General features: G+C 40.6%; 1 protein-coding gene across 2 annotated transcripts in view; it reads right to left on the reverse strand.

The window, feature by feature from the left end:
- PLXDC1 (plexin domain containing 1) overlaps nt 1-22868 on the reverse strand; it is an 85113-nt gene that overhangs the window by 30601 nt on the left and 31644 nt on the right. For both annotated transcript variants that reach the window (XM_039355876.1, XM_039355875.1), the window contains exons 3-4: nt 8185-8328; nt 5444-5513 (exon numbers count right to left, since the gene is read on the reverse strand). In XM_039355876.1, the coding sequence (XP_039211810.1) occupies nt 5444-5513; nt 8185-8328 (214 nt within the window). The remainder of the gene's footprint in view (nt 1-5443; nt 5514-8184; nt 8329-22868) is intronic.

Here is a 22868-nt window from a genome sequence, read left to right on the forward strand (position 1 = left end):
TGGACGGACCTAGGAGGTTCTACAGAGACGCCCAGCAGTGGCTATCACTTCAAGGGGCCCGAGGGCCTACAGCTAGGCAGGTCAACCAGGTCACAAAGTGACAGAAGCCCTGGCCTGACGAGCCCGGTGGGCGAGCAAGCAGGCCAGGCATTGGGGCACAGTCCTTGGAAGGCACCAAGGCATGATAAGGAGAACAGGCTCACGTCTCCCCTCAGTCAGGGAAAACCTGTCAGAAACCCAGAGCTGAGAAGGTCACAGAGAGCAAGGAAATCTCCTAAATACTTAGAGGATTACATAACATTGCTGGCCAAACAAAAGCCAGTAAACAGTAGGAGAACTGGGGAGTAGAACACTGCATCAAGAAATAATTGTATGTTGGTAGTAGTCTTAGCCCGGGGGAAAGGGGTGTTATGTCCCGAGCCTTGCAAACGGGCTCGGGGCGTTTGCAGGCAGTCCCAGGCAGGTGCAAGCTGCCCGGGACCAGACAGGCTGTCGCCAGCGCCTGTGCGCATGCGCGGGTGCTGGCACGGGAAAAGTAACACATTGACCCGGGAACTGCCTATATAAGAGGCTGGGAGCTTTTGGGCGTTGCTGAAGCCTTCACCTGTAAGCTGAACACAGAATAAAAGAAAACCTGAGAACTACAACTGCTTCTCGCATCTGCTTTTCGCGAAGGACTCAACATGTGTTAAGGGGGAGGCCACCCTTAACGTACAGTATAAGGATTTTGAAGGTCCATTAGATGTACTGATAGTGGGGGGTGAGCGCACGAGTCTCATAGCACTCGATTGGTTTGAGGCCTTGGGAATACAAGTTACAGGGCTCAATAGTTTGCAAACAGTAGGTCTACAAGAAGTCTGCAAAGAATTTGCAGATGTCTTCAGCTCACAGCTGGGTACATACAAAGGGCCCCTAGTTTCCTTAAAATTGGACCCCACTGTCACTCCTATCAGAGTAAAAGCAAGGAGAGTACTTTTGCTTTAAAAGGGAAAATTGATGCTGAATTGGACAAATTGATTCAGCAAGGAGTCTTAGAACCTGTTGACTCCAGTCCATGGGAAACTCCCATAATCATGCCTCTTAAGGCTAATGGGGACATTCGCATCTGTGCAGATTACAAATGTACTCTAAATAAGGCATTGCAACAACATGCCTATCCTGTATCAGCCATATTCTGGCTTCCCTCAAAGGAGGGCGTGTTTTTGCAAAGCTTGACTTAGCAGAAGCTTACCAACTGTTGCCTGTTGATGAAGCTGCTGCTGTAGCACAAACCATTGTAACACACAGGGGGGCATTCAAAGTAAAAAGGCTACAGTTTGGAGTAAATGTGGCTCCTGGAATTTTCCAAAGCGTAATGGAAAATACATTAAGGGGTATACCAGGGGTTTGCCCCTATTTTGATGATGTCTTAATTGCTGGAGATTCCACTCAAAATTTAGCTGAGAGATTGAGGGCTGTCTTGCTGCGGTTCCGGAAAACGGGCCTCAAACTCAAAAAGGACAAATGTAAAATTGGGGTGCCTTCTACAGATTTTCTGGGGTTCAAAATTGATGCCAATGGGATTCATCCTGCTGAGTCCAAATTAAAAGCCATCATGCAAGCTCCTAGGCCTAAGTCCAAAGCTGAACTACAAGCTTTTCTGGGCCTCTTGAATTTCTATAATTCATTCATTCCTAACAAGGCTAATGTAGCTGAACCACTTCATAGGCTTCTGGACAAACAGGCAGTGTGGCAGTGGTCACAAGCACATGAAGCAAGCTTCAGTGAGGTTAAGGCCTTACTCACATCCAACAATGTGCTTGCACACTTTAATGAAACTCTTCCTGTGTGCATCGCTTGTGATGCTTCCCCTTATGGAGTGGAAGCAGTACTCAGCCACCTTAGACCGGATGGAACTCAGGTTCCTGTTGCATATTACTCCAGAATCTTGTCTTCTGCTGAACGAAACTACGCCCAGATAGACAGGGAGGCCTTAGCTGTTGTTGCTGGAATTAAAAAATTCCATGATTTTTTATATGGCAGACATTTCACGGTCTACATTGACCATAAGCCCTTGTTGGGGTTGTTTACCACAAACAAACAAACTCCCCATATCATCTCCCCCAGGATGCTGAGATGGTCAATATTTCTGTCAGCCTATGATTTTTCTTTAATTCACAAACCTGGCAAAGAAATGGGCCATGCTGATGGCCTCAGTAGATTACCCTTGCAAGTAGTAGAGGCTGATCCTGCCCCTGCCATCAACATCCTTTCTATTCAGGCACTGCCTGAGTCACCTTTAAATGTCAGGGATGTGGCTGCTGAATCAGTCACAGATCTTACACTCTCTCGTGTCTTATCCTGGGTTTTGTCTGGATGGCCAGAGAGTTGTCCGGGCACTGAGTTTCAGAGTTTCTGGCTTAAGAGACATGAATTATCCACCTTTCAGGGTTGTCTGCTGTGGGGCAGCAGAGTTGTCATTCCTACCACAATGAGGTCTTGAGTCTTAGGTTCCCTTCACGAGGGTCATCCTGGCATTGTACGAATGAAGGCGCTTGCGCGCAGCCATTTATGGTGGCCTGAGTTAGACAAGGAAATTGAGGCTAAGGTGCACCTTTGTCAGCGCTCACGCCCAGAAATGCCCCATGCTCCTGTACATAGATGGGAGGAAACGCAGTCACCATGGTCTAGAGTACACATTGATTAGGCTGGGCCCTTTCAGGGTCAATTCTTCTTGGTCCTGGTTGATAGCCATTCAAAATGGCTTGAGGTTGTACCTGTCTCTTCCACCACCACTGCAAAGACCATTCAAGTACTGAGGGGGATTTTTGCTGCACATGGGCTTCCGGATGTTTTGGTGTCTGACAATGGCCCTCAATTCACTTCTTCCGAATTCCAAGCTTTCTTACAGGCCAACATGATTCATCATGCCACCTCTGCGCCTTTCCACCCTTCCACCAATGGTATGGCTGAATGGATGGTCCGCATCACCAAGGATGCTTTAAAGAAACTGACCTACGGGGACTGGCACCACAGGTTGGCAGATTTTCTCCTTGCTTACCGCACCACACCTTCAACTTCTACTGGGAGAAGCCCGGCTGAACTTCGCTGGGGGCGCAAACTGACTACTAAACTTGACCGGTTACACCCGGACAGACTGCCTCCTAGGGGTACACAACCCAGGGCACCGAGACAATTGCTAGTGGGTGCCCCAGTATGGACCCGTAACTACAGGCCAGGTCACTTGTGGGTTCCTGCTCTAGTTTGCAAGGTTACAGGTCCTTTGTCCTACAAGGTTTCCTTGGATGACGGTCGTATCCTGCGACGGCATATCGACCAGCTGCGTACAAGACTGGACTTACCTTCAGAGACTCCTGGTTCTATTCCAGGGGGGGAGGAGGATCTCTATGGGCAAAGGGAGGGGTGTTGGCAGCAGCCAGGCACCAACAGAGAGGCCACAGATGGCCTATCACAAGATTCCGCGAGTGTTCCGAACAGGAATTCGTGGGAACCAGCTAGCACACGGGCACTAGTACCTACTCCAGCCAGGGAGTCTCCCCGGGGGCATAATCATTATTCACTAACACCATTCAGCACTCCAGTCAGGGAGAATAACTGGGAGCAACCTAATAACTCAAACCTTGCAAGAGAGCTGGCACACAATCAGTCTAGTTGGCCCAGCACTGCTACTGTTTCCAGAAGGAGGCATTCACATGGGGAGGTGGTCGGAGGGGCAAACCCAAATTCTGACATCTCCGGCGTAATTGAGGGGGTAACTGAGTTTTGGGATAGTACTGGAACCCCAGACAGTCCTACTATGGAACTGAGGAGTGGAGGAAGGCAGCCTCATGAGAGGTCCAGTATGGGCCAGGGAGGCTCAACAGAGTTGCCCACCAGTGGCAATCTTCTAGAAGGGCCAGAAAGCCTGCAACTAGGCAGGTCAACCAGGTTATGGAGAGAACAAAGCCCTGGTCTGACGAGCCCGGTGGGCAAGCAAGCAGACCAGGCAACAGGGCACGGGGACCACCAGGGTCTGAGAAAGGGGGCGAACTCATATCATCCCCTGGGCAAGATGTAATTGGAGATTATCAGGGCCTAAGAAGATCACAGAGAGCTAAGAGATCTCCTAAGTACCTTGAAGATTTTGTAACTCTGCCGGCAAAGCAGAAACAGTAAGAGGGTGTTTCTGTGGAAATCTGGGAAGAGGGGCACTGGGGAATTAATCTCCAGAACAATAGCCCGGCACCATTGAAGCAAGGGTTGGTACACCACGCTCGTGTTGAGGTCGCGTGTAACTATCAATGTAGTTGTAGTTTTAGCCGGGGGGGGGGAAGGGGTGTTGTGTCCTGAGCCTGCAAAGGCAGGCTCGGGACGTTGCAACGGTCCCGGGCAGTTGCAAGCTGCCCGGGACCAGACTGGCTGGCGCCGGTGCATGCGCGAGGCACACAGCGTGCCTAAATGTTGTCATTTGGCCCGGGGATTGTCTTTAAGAGAGTCAGAGAGGCTTGCGTGCCTCTGAGTTGTAACGGGGCTACAGAACAACAAATAAAGAGGCTCCTGAAACTACGAGATGCTTCATGAAGTTATTGCCATTAACCGAGGACTCAACAGCACCCATGCCAGATTAGAAGCACTTTTACCTGATTTGGATCCAAATTTTGCGTGCCTCTATCAATTACTACAGGCGGGCACCATCGATCTGGGGAACCAGACTGATATTGTTGCTGTTGCTACCCCAATCATCTGATACCAAGTACTCCCTGATTCTCAGCCAAATATATATGATGGGGATTCAAGTAAACATACTGTTTTGTTTTGTTTTTTTTTGCTCAGGATAAACTTTATATCTGCCTGTGCCCAGTTGACATTGTCACCAACAATGTCAAAATTAGCCTAACAGAGGACAGAGTTGGTTCAGAGCAGATTTGGACATCTGTTTGAATGCTCTGGCATTTGGGGGCAAATTATGACCTATAAGCAGAAATCACATCACAAGGTTGTCTTGAGGATGAAATGGTGGGTGGGAAAGGGCATAGAATGATGTACATCATCTTGGTCTCTTAGAGTTAGACGAAGATAACATTTATGATGGTGAGGAAGAAGGGTAAGCTAAGACAAACATGAATATAAAAGAATGATCACTTCACAAAATCACATTGATATCCCTTCTCCCTTTTCTCCCTTTTTTAGGAAAGAGGGAACTAGCACCTGGGCCTGTTGCTCAGCAACAATATAATGGTTGGAGCAAGCATGAACTGGCACTTCCCAGTCGCCTGCCTCCGCTAAGTGACAGTTAAAAGCCCACAGGCTCAGTCAGGTCAAGCAGCTGTAATCGTTTGAGAATCACAGTCTAAACCATGTTTTCAAAATGCTCCAAAATGCATGCTGCAGCTAACTCTCCGTGTCTTGTAAGCTTTTTGCAAAAACAACTCTTATGATCAGTGTAGTAACGAAAGGTGCTCACCTCCTGTTGCTATGGTGACCTGTCGCAAGTAATGGCCATAGAAAGGGAAATCAAAGGATAGGATGACTCTCTGGAGAAGAATAATGAGGAAAACAACATTAGAACCAAGAGTTGTTGTGGGTGAATTATTCCCATATTTCCTAATACTTTAAGATGAACAGATAGTGTCAGTTAGGCTTATACTCATAGGTCTTTATACTGGGTGACAGAGAGGAAGCCAAATTTGTACAAAGAAAAGAGGGTAGTTTGATTACTTATATATAAATATCTTGGCATAATTTTATATGTTCATTAGTCATAAATAAGATCAAGGTGGCAGTGTACAGAATCCTTAGCCTTCTGAAATGCTATAAGATTCTATACATTTTTTTTCCTGCCATGAGGCCTAGCATTTTCTTGAAGATGAAATAATCAGCAACATACATTTCTTAGCACATATATTTATAAAACCATAGAGTTGGAAGGAACCTCATAGGTTATACAGTAGAGCCAGCCTTTTTTTCCAGTTTAGAATAGTTGTTGCTACATTTTCCCCTTATAAAAAAAATATTGTGTATCTTTGAAATGTTGATGGGAAAAAATAGAGCAATATATAGCCTCCTCTCTTCAAAATGGCTGTATTGCAAACTTCTGATTGGAAAATAGATCCCCTACTGACCTTTGGGCTGAACATTAATCCCACAACTGATGATGTTATGTGCAAAATGCTGTACATTTGTAAAATGACATTTTTGCTGGCCAATAGCTTCAGCAATAGATGATGGAATGAACTAATAGTCATCTAAGAGAGATGAGAAAGAGAGAGAGGTGTGCTTCTTCTATCCTTTAATAAGGAATGAAAACACACACACACACACAGAGAGACATTGAGAGAGATGTGGAAAGAGAGAGGAATCATTTAAAACCCAGTGACAGTATCCAAAAGATCACGTGGCAACACTTAGCTGGCTTTGGTTAATCTTGAAAAACATAAGTAGAATTAATGAAGGAGAATATTTGTAGCTCAGGATTGAAATGAGGAGTCCTTGGTGCTCTCTGAGCTTGCTTGTTTCCTTACAAATGTTTCATTACCCTAACTAGGTAACATCATCAGTGCTAGTAAGGAGTGCTGTTTGCTGTCAGTTTATATTCTGGTGTCTTGCCTGTCTGGGTGGGTAGAGGGCAGTTAACTCAAAGGTCAACTTCAGATCAACAATCAAGTAAACAATACCTCAGTCAAGAAACTGCCAAAGAGCCATTAGTAAACAGCCCAACCAAAGATTCCTAAGACCATCCCCAATCACCCAGACAGGCAAGATACCAGATCCAGCACTCCTTACTAGCACTGATGATGTTAGGGTAATGCAACATTTGCAAGAAAACAAGCAAGTTCAGAGAGCACCAAGAATCCCTCATAAGTAGAACTGGACCCATAGAAAATTAATTAGGGAAACCACTCCTAAATAAATAAATAAATAAATAAATAAATAAATAAATCTTGGAAGAGGGCAATGGTCTTTATTTCATTCATTATATGGCTTAGCATCTCAAACATATGACTCTGGGTGGCTTCCAGAGAGGGAAAAAACAAAAGAAAAAATATAAAATTCAGTGAATAATGAAGAGGGAAGCTGAGATAAAACCAACTGATACCATCAACACAACCAAGGTATGACTCAATCATACATACTATAGTTTCTATATTGACTGAACATGAACATTCAAAATTCAAAAGTGGAATAATTCTAAAGCATTTGGATAAAAAAGTTAAAATCACAATATCAGTTTAAAATTAATTTCAAACCAACTACTCAATATTAATGTTGGAGTTATAACAAGCTACATATAATATTTTTGTTTTATTTGCAGTCCTCCTGGAGTTTAGGAAGTCTATGATGAAGATTTTTTTGCTCTGAGGCACTTCTTTTTTAAATAATTACCTAATTTTATAAAAACAACTGCTTTATGTTGTTTCAAAAGTTAAGATAAGATGATGTTCTGGTATTAATTTGCTGGCCACATCTATAGGTCATTGGAAATAATGCTGAAGAATAATAGTTACTAGAAAAACAATAACTACTTTTTTTCATGCTGATTTAAAAGAACAGAGTCTTCTGACACTGAGAAGTTCAACAAATTTATTACAATCTAAAAAAAATATTATTACATCCAAGAAATGTAGATCATAATAAATTTGTGAGTATTTAACAAATATCATACCGTAAGACTGACTGGATCCCAGTATAGTATGCTTTATTTAATTCTTGAACAATAGTCAACAATCAGTCAACAATATAATTGACTGGATTCACATAAAGATATAAATTATGGCTTACAAATCACAATGGTTGGCTAAACCAAAATCAAACCACTTTATAGCTTAAGGCATGTGTAAATCAAATCCTTATGTTACTTTTGCTCCCAGAAACACATTACTACCTATCTGGTTGGATTAAAGCTGAGTGGCTATTAACCTCTTAATACTGACTTTTTTTATCACTGGAAGTTGAAATAATTACCAAGACATTGTAATTACACATAAAATTTATTCTCTGGTCAGGCTCTTCTCTGATTTTCCTTTACTAATTTTTTTATTGCTCTTGCTGTCCATTTTCTTGTTTGTCCCTCTATTCTGTACAGCAGAGAAAGAAAATGGGCCTTGCAAAACAAAATGTATCTACAGAGTTCTGATACCAAAAGTTAAGAAAATAAGTCAACATAATGCTGGTGGATTGGCAAGATTAGGAGAAAGGATAGCTCACCGAAGCCTGTCTGTGTGTATTGGACAGGATTCCATGGATTTTGACTTGGCTCCTGTTGGCTTCAGCTACCTCGACCCAAAGTTCCTTGGCTCGCATCTCTTGGGGACCATAAATTCGGGATAAATAGTAGCTGTGATTGTCTTCCTGTGCAGAGGTAAAGAGATGGGATTATTTTAAAGCAGCTTTCCCTCAACCAGGGCTACCTGAATACACTGGATTCCACTTCTACAATCTCTGAACAGTATGACTACAATAAAAGGATAAAATGTAGTTAATGTCCTGCTACTTCATATTTTTCCCTAAAAGGATTATCAGTTAAATATTTTATGTATCAAGGAGAAGTGATATTTTTCAAGCAAAAAGTCAACTTCCTGTTTTTAACAAACTACTACTAATATTATTTTTAAAAACAGATTCCTTTTTATAAAAGGAAATAGGAATGCCTCTTTTAAAATAAGTTGTCCCCCAGAGCTTTTATAAACATAATTTTAACAATTATTTTGTTGCAAAACAATTGCCCGGTATATTATTACATTTAATTCAAAAAAATTTATTGAATCATTCAATTGTGTATTATCATCATCACCATTATTATGTATCTAAAAAGTCTAATGGAGCTATTCACTAGATAGTGAAACCATAGAATAAGTTCCCAGTTTTTAAACCAGCTTCAGAATGAAAGGTTTTGTAGTCAATACTTTTGGAGGCCACAGATTGAGGAAGTCTGACCTAGAGCTATCATTGGTAGTCCACTCCAAACTAAATGCTCAAGGACAAAAATAATAGTGAGAGAACAAATCAAAAATAGCTTTAATTTGGGTAATCTAGTCATGTCTCCCAAAGAGATTTCTTTTTTTAAAAAATGTTTAGAGATATGGAACAGGACAGCAGTTCTATTTATAAAGTAATATTTAATGTGGAAGAAGCTTCCCTTTCTTGTTTTAGCAAATCTTTGTTCATTGAAGGAAAGGCAAATGAAAGTCAGGGAGTGGGGGGTGGGAAGCTGTCTAACCAAAACAAGAAAAATTCTGTTGTATTTGGCATTTGTCTTTATCTTCCTACATATTTTAATTAATTCCTATATCAAGGAGAACTGTGAACAAACAAATAATTTTATTAAATGCATTTTCTATGTGAGTTATCCTTTATAACAGAGGTGGGGAACTACGACCCCTTTATGACTTGTGGACTTCAACTTCCGGAATTCCTGAATGAGCATGGCTGGCTCTTCCAAAATGCACTGAATCTGGCATCCTTCCTTACTATAAATAATTGCTGAGGTTGCTAGGCATTGTAGTTCAGCAATAACTGAAGAACTGCAAGTTCACTTCTCCACCCCCTTTAACCTTTATATACATTAATAACATAAAATGGCTATGCCACTTGGTTTAGTAGGATCATTTTGTTCTGCTGCTTCTGCTTCCAATAGCAGTGAATCTCCTGCCACAGAAAAATTAGCATTCAAGATAAGAATTTGTTGAACTTTTTCTCATATAATGTAAGACATCTCTAAATATAGATATGGTAATTCGGGTAGTTATAGTATTCCTTAGTACATCTCTCCTCAAGATTTTTAATTCATTGTTTGCTAAAGATTCTTTATTCTTGTACTGCTGTATAACAACTTTTTGTTTAAAGAGTTCCATAAGTTAACCCTGCAAATATATGCTTGGACTTTCAAATTGCCCATTTTTTGTGCAGGGATTTTGTCTACATAAACACTGTCCTAATCCTTATTGACTCCATGGTGCAGAAGGTTCTGGCTCCAGTTAAATAATCTTGTAGTCAAATTTTATTCTGGAATGGCACCAATAAAATCATGTGGATTTCATAGCAGTGTTCTAATGGCAGAATTTCATCTTCATAAAGAACAGCAAGATTTGGCTGTTATTCTTAGCAAGATATTGGCCAGGGTTTGAACTTAATTGAGAGTTTGTCCTGGTGGCCCTTCAAGACAAGAGTGCTAACATGGAGATCTGGGCTCATTCTCTCCCATTTTTAATTAAACAAGGTCTGGAAGACAAATTGTTAAAGAAAACCAGTCAGAGAATAATTGCTTTTCTGCTACATGTAAGTTCATAGAACCTAACCACTACAAAAATGTGTTGATGTAGAAAACCTTTGCCTTAATCCTTCAACTGCATGATCTTTTAGATGTTTTCCAAAACAAATATTTTTATGTCAAAAACTGAGCCACAACTGACCAACCTCATTTTAGCCTGATATGATGTACCAATTCAGTCATTATGGTATAGCATGTGAGTGTTTTTGGGTTAACTGAGTAAATAAAGTTGTTAAGCAAGGTAATATGAGAATATGACCCACACTGGATTTTTACCGCTCTCTGATTTTTAAAGGTTTTTAAACAACTGCGTAATATTCCTGATTAATTCATATGCAGTAATGATGGGAACATGAGTAGAATTTCAACTTTTCCATTTCTTTCCAGATACCTCAATCCTTGGGTTATCAGCTGGTTTTCGTTAGTAAATGTTGCAATGATCACACTCTTCCTAGGAAATTCTACTTCCCAGAGCTATTAAGCTAATTCCTCTCCAGACCTTAGTTTCTTTCAGCCAACCCTGCAGAAATTAATTGGCAATTATTCTGGATTTATGCATTAATCTTAGGCATGGTTTGTTCAATCATATTTCATTGAATAAACTGCAATTGGTTGCACTCACACAACACATTCAAGATTATATCAAGCAAAATCAAGGTTATAGCAAATCAGACTATTAAAAGATAGATGGAAAGGAAGCAAGTACCGTAGCCCATAGGGTGGAACAGAAAAAAAAAAGTGCAAAAGGATTTTAACTTTATTTATTTATTATTACACAACTTTCACACACATGGTTAATTCTTAAAATTAGAGCAGTTGCTGCAGTTCTTTTGGTAATAGTTTCCTACTTGCTTGAACTAATGTTCCTTCTCTGAATGCCTTCTTGAATTTCTTGTGAGCATGCTTAAGGAGTTCATTCCAGTTTGTGGAGAGAAGCCTGATGCTATCAGACCATACATCTTTTATCCCACTGCTTTGGGTACTGGCCCTCTGTCATCTGGCATAAAATGTGTTCTGCAGCATCCATTGGCAATCTTTTTATTATTATTCCTTTATTAGCAGTTCACCTATTCAGAGATGATTCTCAAATATGAACTGGAACACGGTAGCATAAATGAAGCCCAAGGTTATGTCAGGACTATATTTTCATCTTCAAAATCTCTTTTGAGAGAAGCTCTTCAGAACTAGCAGCATTTGTGATGTGAACCATCAAAAGTGTATTTGTTCCACAGTTGTCACCCATGCTGGTCTACTTTCTCATTTCAGGATTCACATGTTAAGGAGCTTCCAAATGTGTTCTCAATAAAGTGAGGGAAAACAAATGAAAAGAGCAAATGCCGGGACTGGGTGGACTTGGCTGCTTCTACATCTCGGATTGTGCTCCATCATGACCTCATTACTGGATCTTTATTATGTCCCAATCCACCACCTTTATTTAGTTACAGCAAAGAGAACAGAAACAAAACAAGCTGAGGGGAGGGAGAAGGAAGGAAATCTGAGTAAGGTTTTGTAATCTAATTGTTTTGCTAAATATTTTGGCTACCTTTTTTACAGAGGTATACCTAACTAGAATCCTCTAGAAAAGGGTAGGAGATAGAGGTGCCAGATAGACTTAGCTTTGATAAGAAGGAGGGGAAATGCTTGAGGCCCCACTCAAAATATAGTTCAGTATTTGAAAGGATCTATGTATGATGTAAGTTGGGCTAAGATCATTAATTAATTAATTAATTAGTCATTCATTTAGTATTAATTCATTTAGTTCATATGGCTGCTAAATCATCAAGAGACTTTGCAGGTAAGAGATTCTGAAACAAAATATCACAGTATGTAAATTGATAAAATATATAATGTGTCAGGAACAAACCACAAATTACCTATATTTATAGTGGGTTGATCAAACATCTTTGCTCAATACCTGGGGGAAGAACTTAGCCCTCAGAACTTTCTTAAAGGCTGGTAGGTCAGGGCCAGCTGAATCTCAGGGGTTTGAGGGAAATGTTTCATAGAATAGATACTGGAAAAGAGAAGACATATCTCTTGGATCCCATCTGATGATCCTGTTGAATTGATGAGATGTGGAGTAGGCCAACCACATATCTGCTTCATGTTTGCATAACCAAACTGGCCAAGTCAGTTGCTCAATTCACCCTTATGGAGCAATATACAACCATGGTTGATTCAAATAAAAAAAAATCTTCCTAGCTATTGAAAAAGAAACTGGGAAACTGTCACAACATTAGATTTTTGTGAATAAAAATAGATGATCAAGTTCCAGTTCAGGTAAAGTTGGGGAATGTATTGACTCTCATACTATCCTGCCCTTTACCAACCTGTCTACCCACCCCAGAAATGGGGATGAAAATGGAGGCAGAAAGAGTATTTGGTGAAACTTGGTTTTTGCAGTACTTCTGTCACATCTCTGTTTTAGGGGGAAAAATCATTGCTTTATTAATCTCAATTTGTCCACAGGATCAGGAGGAGTTAGATTTGCTCTAAAATGTGAGGGCATTTGGGACTGAAACTGACCTTGGTATTTTCACAATATAATACCTCTCTCCTTGATGTAGCCATGAGATTAATGGGACTGTTGGATTCTATGATTAACTACCATTTACATATGTTGTCATAAACCTGAATATATTACTTGCAGTGGGATTTTGTCAATAGGAATGTATCTATGCCTTCATATGCCCCCCAAATGTCTATTGATTTTCTATTATAGTAAACAAATAACCACACAAAAACAATATACTCAACAGACATATAAAGAAAAATGTTATCTTAAAAGAAAAAAGGAAAGAAAAAGTGTTAATTCACTTTAAATAGCAGTTGGCATTGAATAAAATTAGTTATATAGAATTTGGTTAATTTCTGAAAAATAGCTGGATATTGAACTAAATTAAAATATTTTTAGCTTCTCTGACATTTTTTTTCTTTGTTAAAATAGCCAGCAGCTAGATGAGATGACTATCCCGGCTCAGCAGTTGGACAGGAATATGTGAACCACTTTTTTTCTATTTCATTAGTTTGCAAAACCAGGTGCACTGAGAGAAAAATATGTTACTTTGTCAAGTAACATACTTTAAAGAGTTGACTGCAATAAAAAAATATGTATGTATATATATAGGAATCAGATAGGGGGATAGATTTTGCAAAGCAGTTCAGCATTTGCTCAGCTCATGCAATAATTAAAAAATGACACATTAACACATCCATAGATGAGCTTCCTCCAAGTATAATATTATTTTTCAATACTGACTGCAGCATGCAAGTAATAGCATATGAAAGATTTGAAAAATCATGGTTGAGAATGAGGAATATTTCAAAACTCAGTTTGAGGATGAGATGAGACCCAGATTCTTCCCAAGAAATGATAATGAGGATGTTGTCACTTCTACACCCAAGCTGTAATGTACTCCCCCCTCTCTCCCCCACTTTTTTTCTTCCTCCTTCTCCACGGAGATATTCATGGCCTCTTCTAAGTCATCCATTACAAAGTTTTGGAAAGCAGCCTTGTTCTACTTGGCTCAGTTCATCTGAAGATTCTGACATGCTGTCTCCCCATCATCTCAGCATAAGCTGCTAAATTTGGCTCTGACCCTCAGAGATCAGTTAAGGTTTTGTGGTATTCTTTGCCTACAGTGAAAATTCTCTCATACTACTTCTAGCTTCCAATCAGGGTCAACTGAAAGGTACTTTTGTTGTTAAATGTTTTTCTAACAAGAATCTAGTTGTGAGACAAATTCCCTAAATTTTGGAATCTATTCCTGGCAGAAATTAAGGGGAGAAAAACAGTAGGCATGTATCAGATGTTTTAAAAGCATAAATATATTTATTTTAAAAGTATTGCTTACATTTATGCCCTTCCACATGTCTGTGGAGCTTAAGTGGTATATTTAAGATTATTTTGTATTTTGTCCTTACAACCAGCTCAAAATCACGTAGACAGCTCTATGGCTAAGTTGGGAGAACCTGCCTAATTCCATCTCAACACTCTAACCACTATACTACGTTCATCTGCATCATAGACTGAATTTATGCATCATTGTTAAGCTGTTTTAGTTAAATCATACTCAGAAGTATCACATAACACAAAAAGCCATCATTCACAATACAAACCACAATTGTTGGGTTCACACAGTACACTATGCCATAAACAAGAAAAATACCTAATGGCTTAATTTAGTGTATGAATCCAGCTACAGTGAGTTCAATTTGAGTGCTGTCTAATTCCCAAATTACAATATAATAGCAAAATATAAAAATTAAATATCACCCCATACAAGATAAAGATGGAAATGTGCTCCCTAGACCAAGGCTTGAGAAGACTATCAGCCTTTAAGTCCTCCTTAATTAGGATGAAATGTCACGAGGGAACACTATTCCAGAAGTCAAGTGCCATGACAGAGAAAGTGTGCTTCATGGGTCACATAATATGGCATGAATCAAAGTGACCTGCGAGCCCTCACTCTGCTGGTCCATATCAGCTGGCAAAAAACTTGGCAGGGGTAATTTCTCAAATAACTTGCCCCTATGCCCTGTAAAGATTTATAGTATTCAAAGCATTATAGTTTTTTTTATTATAGTCAAAATATTCTTAAAGATTCATCTCATCCTGGACATTCTTTTATTTGAACTATTACCATCTGGTAGATGGTACAGGATAATAAAAACAAAGAAAAATAGGCTGAAAAATAGTTTTTATCCCAGAGCTGTAACCATATTAGATACTACTGTATAGTGCAACATTGAAGAGCAATATTAGGGGCAGAACAATAGAACATGAAGGATGTGTGTATATAATGTATGTTTTTATTTGTGGTTTTACGTGTGTAGTGTGCTCTGTGGAAGCACTTAATTTCATTGTGAGTTACACAATGGCAATAAAGTATTCTATTCTATTCTATTCTATTCTATTCTATTCTATTCTATTCTATTCTATTCTATTCTATCAGTGCATATAACATAGATATGTGTGTGGACAAAAATACCAACCTTGCTGTCAAGCAAAATCAAGCTTTTAATACCGAGTGCCACACAAAGTGCACTAACCAAATAGGTGGTAAGACAATAGGGGAACTCAGGCACCACACAGGTTATGTAGAAAGTAAACACAGGGTCGGCCATAAAGCACTCAAATGACTATACACCAATGCACAGAGTATGAACAGCAAACAGGGTGAACTAGAAATTCAAGTCAATGAGGGCAGATATGATATTGTTGCCATTACAGAAACATGGTGGGATGAAACCCACAAATGGAACACACAGCTAGAGGGATTTAAATTATTTAAAAGAAACAGACCAAATAAAAGAGGAGATGGAGTTGCTCTCTATATAAGAAACAACTACATCTCCACAGAAATAGAGCACAACAATGATGAAAATTGTCTTGAATGCATTTGGGTCAATATAAAAGGGAGAAAAAATGACATTGCCATAGGTGTATACCATAGACCACCCACCCAAACAGAGAAAATAGATGAACTTTTTGCTAGTCAGCTAACTAAGGTATATAGGAAGCACATCACCATAGTAATGGGGGACTTTAATTACCCTGACATCAACTGGGAGACAAACTCTGCACCAAGTGGAAGATAAAACAGATTCCTGACAAACCTTGCAGACAACTTTGTCTCCCAAAAAGTAGAGAAGGGAACTAGGGGATTAGCCATTTTGGATCTAATTCTCACTAACAGAGATGAAATGATAGAAGGTGTTGAAGCCACAGGAACCTTGGGAGGTAGTGATCATGCAATATTGGAATTCAACATTATGGAAGCACAAGCAATTAAACATAGTCAAACTAGAGTCTTGGACTTTAAGAGAGCTAATTTCAATAAACTTAGAGAGGGCTTGGGAAGGATTCCATGGATGAGAATCCTCCAGGGGAAAACAACGTGAGAAGCTTGGGTAATTTTGAAAAGCAAGATAATAGAAGCCCAGTCTAGCTCAATACCAACAAAGAGGAAAAATAACAGCTCTCAAAAGAAACTAGCATGGCTGCATAAAGAGCTCTCTGACAAATTGAAGGATAAAAAGGACAAGTATAGAAAGTGGAAAGAGGGGCACATAACTAAATCAGAATATCAACAAATAGCCCGAGCCTGCAAAGATGAAGTGAGGAAAGCCAAGTCTCAGAATGAACTAAGGCTTGCGACCAAAGTCAAAAATAACAAAAAAAGCTTCTTTCAACATGTAAAAAAACAAGAAAAAAGTGAAGGAAATGATTGGTCCATTAGTGGGTGGAAGTGGCAAGAAGGTGACAAGCAACAGGGAGAAAGCAGAACTATTTAACTCATTTTTTGCATCTGTCTTTACACAAAGGGAAAAAACAGACCAACCTATCAAAAATAGTGCCATAAAAAAACAGTATAGAAACACAAGTTAAGATAAATAAGAAAATGGTAAGTGAGCACCTGTCCAGCCTAGACGAGTTCAAATCGCCAGAACCAGATGGATCACACCCCAAGGTTCTCAAGGAACTGGCAGATGTGATCTCAAAACCACTGAACTATATTTTTCAAAGATCTTGGAGCACTGGGGAACTACCAGAGGACTGGAAAAGAGCTGATGTAGTTCCCATCTTCAAAAAAGGAAAAAAAATGGATCCAGGAAATTACAGACCTATCAGCCTGACCTCAATACCTGGGAAGATTCTGGAAAAGATAATCAAACAACGAATCAGCAAACACCTAGAGGCAAACAAAGTCATTACTAAAAGCCAACATGGTTTGTCAAAAACAGATCATGTCAGACAAATCTTATTGCATTCTTTGACCAAATGACAAAATTAGTGGATCAGAGGACTGCTATGGATATAATTTACTTGGACTTCAGTAAGGCATTTGATAAAGTAGATCACAACCTACTACTTGATAAGATAGAAAAATGTGGGTTAGACAGCATCACCAGATGGATTCATAGCTGGCTGACTGGCCGTACTCAGAGTGTGGTCCTGAGTGGACCGCATCTACATGGAGGGAAGTGTATAGTGGGGTGCCCCAGGGCTCTGTTCTAGGCCCAGTGCTCTTCAACATCTTCATCAATGATTTGGACGAGGGGATAGATGGGGAACTCATCAAATTTGTGGATGACACCAAGCTGGCAGGAATAGCCAACACTCCAGAAGATAGGCTTAAGATACAGGAGGACCTGGACAGACTTGAACACTGGGCACTATCTAACAAAATGAAATTCAGTGGTGAAAAAAGTAAGGTTCTACATTTAGGCAAGAAAAACCAAATGTACAGGTATAGTATAGGGGGTACCTTGCTCAATAGTAGTAACTGTGAGAGGGATCTCGGAGTCCTAGTGGACAATCAGTTAAATATGAGCCAGCAGTGTGCTGCAACTGCCAGAAAAGCCAACACAGTGCTGGGCTGCATTAACAGAGGGATAGAATCAAGATCTCATGAAAGATTAATATTTACAATGCCTTAGTAAACACTGCATCCAGTTTTGGTCACCACGATGTAAAAAAGATGCTGAGACTCTAGAATTGGGTATGTCTAGTTTAACAAAGAGAAGGACGAGGGGGGACGTGATAGGAGTGTTCCAATATCTCAGGGGCTGCCACAAAGAAGAGGGAATCAAGAGGGACAAGAAGCAATGGATGGAAACTGATCAAGGAGAGAAGCAACTTAGAACTAAGGAGAAACTTCCTGACAATTAAAACAATTAACCAATGGAACAACCTGCCTCCAGAAGAGACTGGACAACCATTTGTCTGAAATGGTGTAGGGTTCCTGCCTGAACAGGGGGTTGGATTTGATGACCTCCAAGGTACCTTCCAACTTTATTATTATTGATCATCGCACAGTCAGCCAGATGTTGAGACTGGATTTGGCATTCTTGTCTACCTATCGAGTCCTTACCCAGGACCTGGGATAGGCAGATGTGGATGTTTGATGGTATTACAGATATCGTCGCAGGATGGAAGCAGTTCCTAGTAAGGCTGCCTTTTGCAATTGACTAATAGCGAATTTGTCAATGCTAATGGTGTTCAAGTGGTGCTCCAGTTGTTTTGGGATTGCACCCAAGGCGCGTATGACTATTGGTACTACCCTTGCTTGCTTTTGCCACAGTCTTTCTATTTCTATTTGTAGGTCTTTGTATATTGTTATCTTCTCCAGTTCTTTCTCGTCTATTCTGCTGTCTCCAGGCACTGCCACGTCCACTATCCAGACTTTTTTGTCTTTCTTATCGACAATTGTTAAGTCTGGGGTGTTATGTTGCAGGTGCTTGTCTGTTTGAATTCTCCAAGGTCCCTTCCAACTTTATTATTATTAGTAGTATTAGTATTAGTATTGTATTCCATTCCATTCCAGTAACTAGAGAATCCATGACCCACTGGGTCTTCAGAAATATTTCCTTACCTAAACAAAGAAAAACAGAATTATTAAGAGCAAAAAAGCAGTGGCAGTAGAATGATTTTTGACTTCCTGCCAAATTGACCTCAGATAATGCTCTCTGGTAACTGAGGGCAGCTCTACTAGGCCTCCAGAAGGCTAGGTTGGGACCATGAGTTTTGATGACCCAAAGAAGGGCTAAGCCAGTGGTTCTCAACCTTTTTAATGCCGCGACCCCCAACCGATCGTAAGTCGAGGACTACTCAACTGGTGCAGCACCGTTTGCAGAATGGGACTTTTGGCGGGCTCAGCAGGGCAGAGACAGCCTGGACAATTCCTATTGGCTTTTGAAAGCCAATAGAATTAGACTCTATTCAAGAGAGTCTATTCTATTGGCTTTCAAAAGCCAATAGAATAAAAGGGAGTAGCACAGCTAAGGAAAAGGGGAAAAAATGGCGGACTGCGTTGTTTGGCGACCCCCGTGAAATGGTCGTTTGACCCCAAATGGGGTCCCGACCCACAGGTTGAGAACCACTGGGTTAATCAATCCAATCTCAGGAGGTCTAGGGTGGGTTGATTTAGGAAAGCTCCAGTCAGCAATGAGATGGCACAGGAGTGCAGGAACACTGAAGCAGCGACACATTTGCCAAATTTCAATTCCATGTGAGTAATAGATACCAGATTTGGATATTAACACCACTTCGTCTGAGCAGGAGCTATGAACTTAAGGAAATCTCTTAATTGGGGAAGAGATGGAAAATCCCCAGATCTAGATGACCCTAATATTCATAGCCACTTATCTTGATAAGATTAAATCAAAACTGATTCCTTTCCATGCAGGTCTACACAGCCTGATGTTAAGGTATTCCACTACCATATAATATCGCAACTTCCCCAAGCAAAAATATCAGAAAAAATATGTGGCTGCTGGAATGCATGCCATCAATGACTTGGGATAGGACCATGATTGCCACGGTTATGAACTCCTAAGTTGCCTGGACTCAGCCACCGAGTTGCAGATTAAGGTCTCTGAGCACCAAAAATCATAGGGACTTTTACAAATCCTGCAGTGAATCCAGATGGTAGGTTACAGATAGTATCTAGAAGAACTATTTGCTGATGAGAGGGTTCAGTGTGAACACTGGAGGCTTTGTATTTTTATTTATTTTTTGTTGTATTTGTTTTGCTTTCTGCAGTCATGATCATTGTAAGTTACCTATCTGCCATTGAGAGGGTGGTTTATTGGATATTTTAATTTTGAATAAATGTTTCTGCTAAACCTGTTCTGGGGTTGTCCATTTTTCCACCATTTTCTGCACCTAACCTTTATCAATAGCTTGGGACAAGAATGAGCAGAAGATAGAAGTTTAGCCTTCTATTCCTTCTATTCCCTATGATGTATGCAGCATGCTGTGAGGAGACTATGTCACCTCCCTGTGTAGATTTTTCACTTCAGAGCCACATTTTTGCCCCATAGTGACCTGAAATGAAGCCAGTCAGCTACAAGCATAACTTAGAATGTAGGACTGCCGATTCCCAGCTATAGTGTGCAATGGCAACTCTTGGCATCACACTGTGAGAATATGCAGTGTGTGTTTTCTTCTACACTGATTTCAATTCATTAAAATATACTGTTCTATTTAGCATTGGCACTGAAAAGAAGTAAATAGTGGAGTAAAACTATATGAGGCACCATAGAGACAGGAGAGGGATTTCCTGACATAAAGCAATCATATGGCTTGTTTGGTTCTAGTTTAGAAGATGATCTTAAGCATTATAATTTATAAAAAAATGAGTGTGTTACTATTGTGGCTTACTCATAGAGTTACTGAGCTGGAAGGGGCCTTGGAGATCTTCTAATCCAGGGCTTTTCAACCAGTGGTACGGGTACCACCCGTGGTACATTGGAACCTGGCAGGTGGTACATGACCAACCTAGAAAAGTGGTAGCGGGGGAGGGGAATCAGCTGAACCGGTGGGAGCACTGCACAAGCCTGAGCAAGAGATGGCTGGAGCTGCAGGGCTGTCAGGGCTCAGCGGAAGCGCCAGGATCAGCGCCAGGCTCCAGCCGGAGCTCAGTGCTGATCCTGGTGCTTATGCTGAGCCCAGAAGAAGCACCGATCAGCTGGAATGTTGCAGCATCTCCAGGGTCTTGTGATTTACATTCAGATGCTTGGCAACTGATTCATATTTATGACAGTCACAGTGTCCCAGGGTCATGTGAAGTGACCAAAACCTGCTGCAACCACCCAGCAGATGGGGGGAATAAAAACCAAACACCCCCCCACCCCCTGCTGCAGAAATGCTCACAACAATGAAAACCTTGGACAGGAGGAAGAGCGCCGCCGGGTGGGCAGGCAGGTGTCTTGCTCTGCTGTGGCTTGGGGGACACTTTTTTCAGTGCCATTGTAACTTCAAACAGTCACTAAACAAACTGTTGTAAGTCGAGGACTACCTGTACTTTATCACTTTTTTCTTTTCTTTTCTTTTCTTTTTTTTGGTCATCAAGTTTTTACACCTTGCTAGGCGACTGGTGGTACTCGGATATTGCCATATCCTAAAAGTGGTACAATGGGTGAAAAGGTTGAAAAGCCCTGTTCTAATCCAACCCTCTGCCCAAAACAGGAATCCTGAGATTATCACAGACAAATGACTGTCCAATCATTGCTTGAAAACCCTCCAGTGAGGAGAATCCACAACTCCAAAAAAACAGGCTGTCCTAATACTTAAGAATATCTGCCGTCATTAAATTCTTCCTAAGTTTGAGTTTGAATCTCTCATGTTAAAGCTTCTGTTCATTACAGTCATCTTTAAGAAACAGAACCTGAAATTGCTTTAAGCATCTCTTGGCATGTAATAACAGCAGTTGCATAGAATGTGTTTACTTTTTTCAGAAATAGCTGGATACCAATCTGATGAAAGGCATTTCTGTTCAAATAGATACAATCTATGTGTCTCCAGTAGGAGTACATGACCTACCATCTTTACGTGACCAAATTCTGCAAGAACAAGTGTGCTTGAAACATGCACGAGCATTTTAACTGCATGGAACATTTTAACTGCTTTACATACAAGAGTTCCACACATACTCATAGCTCTTCACATCAAATATATAATTCTAGACAGGTCTTATAAACAGTACTGTATTTGCAGAATTTATTTTCATTAAGAAGATGGTTTGGAAGTGGATTAAATGCATTTATTTTAAAACTATTATTGCACTTATTTTTTAAAACTCTTGGAGAGCTAAACAATTCCCAATGTGCACACATTTTTAAAACCTTCATAACAACCCCGCGGAACAGGCTATTTATTTGTACTTATTTATTATATCAATTTATATGGCTACCCAACTCTCTCTTGTGATTATGATAACAAACTAACCCTACAATTTCAAATGTACAGTAGAAAGTAGTAAATCATATTTGTTATGTCCCGAGCCTTGCAAACGGCTCGGGCGTTTGCAGGCAGTCCCGGGCAGGTGCAAAGCTGCCCGGGACCAGACAGGCTGTCGCCAGCGCCGTGCGCATGCGCGGGTGCTGGCGCGGGAAAAGTAACCCATTTACCCGGGAGTTGCCTATATAAGAGGCTGCGAGGCGTGTGGGCGAGGCTGAAGCCATCTTCCTGTAAGCTGAACGCTGAATAAATGAAACTGAGAACTCCAGCTGCTTCTCGTGTCTGTTTTCCCGCCACGGACTCAACAATATTCACAGTCCATAACTCAATTTGCACAAATATTAAAACACATGAAACATGCTCAGCTGACATTTTGGCCCTGTGTTCAAGGGAACGTTCATATATTTAATGTTTTGCAACCCCTCCACCCCCCGCAGAGTCAGGACCATGCAGGTCGGGGGAGGGAAGTGGGAATTCCCCAATAGAGAGCTGCCATAACAAAAAACATATTTCCATACTTCCTGAGTTCTAGCAGAAGCCATTGTTTAATAGAAAAGACCTGGAGACAGGCACTCTATCAGATCTGGAGGGATCAGCAGAAACAGCTGAAGACAGGCAGTCCTGCAAATAAACTGTTTCTATGCCATGAAGGGTTCGTGGATGATAGCTTGGCACCTTGAAACCTTTTGGGAGCCAGCTCAGCTCATGAAGTAGTGGTATGACGTGATGCTAAAACACTTGCAACTTCCTATATTGCTGTGTTCTGAATCAACTGCAGATTCCAAATTGCCTTTAAGAGCTGCCCTATATAGAGGGGCTGTAGTTATAGCCCAGCAGGCAGTATACTAGTCCATCTGGGAGGTAAGAATGCATGAG

Source organism: Crotalus tigris, unplaced genomic scaffold, assembly GCF_016545835.1.
Source record: "Crotalus tigris isolate CLP2741 ecotype Arizona unplaced genomic scaffold, ASM1654583v1 scf7180000018762.419966263:882430, whole genome shotgun sequence".
Taxonomy (NCBI): domain Eukaryota; kingdom Metazoa; phylum Chordata; class Lepidosauria; order Squamata; family Viperidae; genus Crotalus; species Crotalus tigris.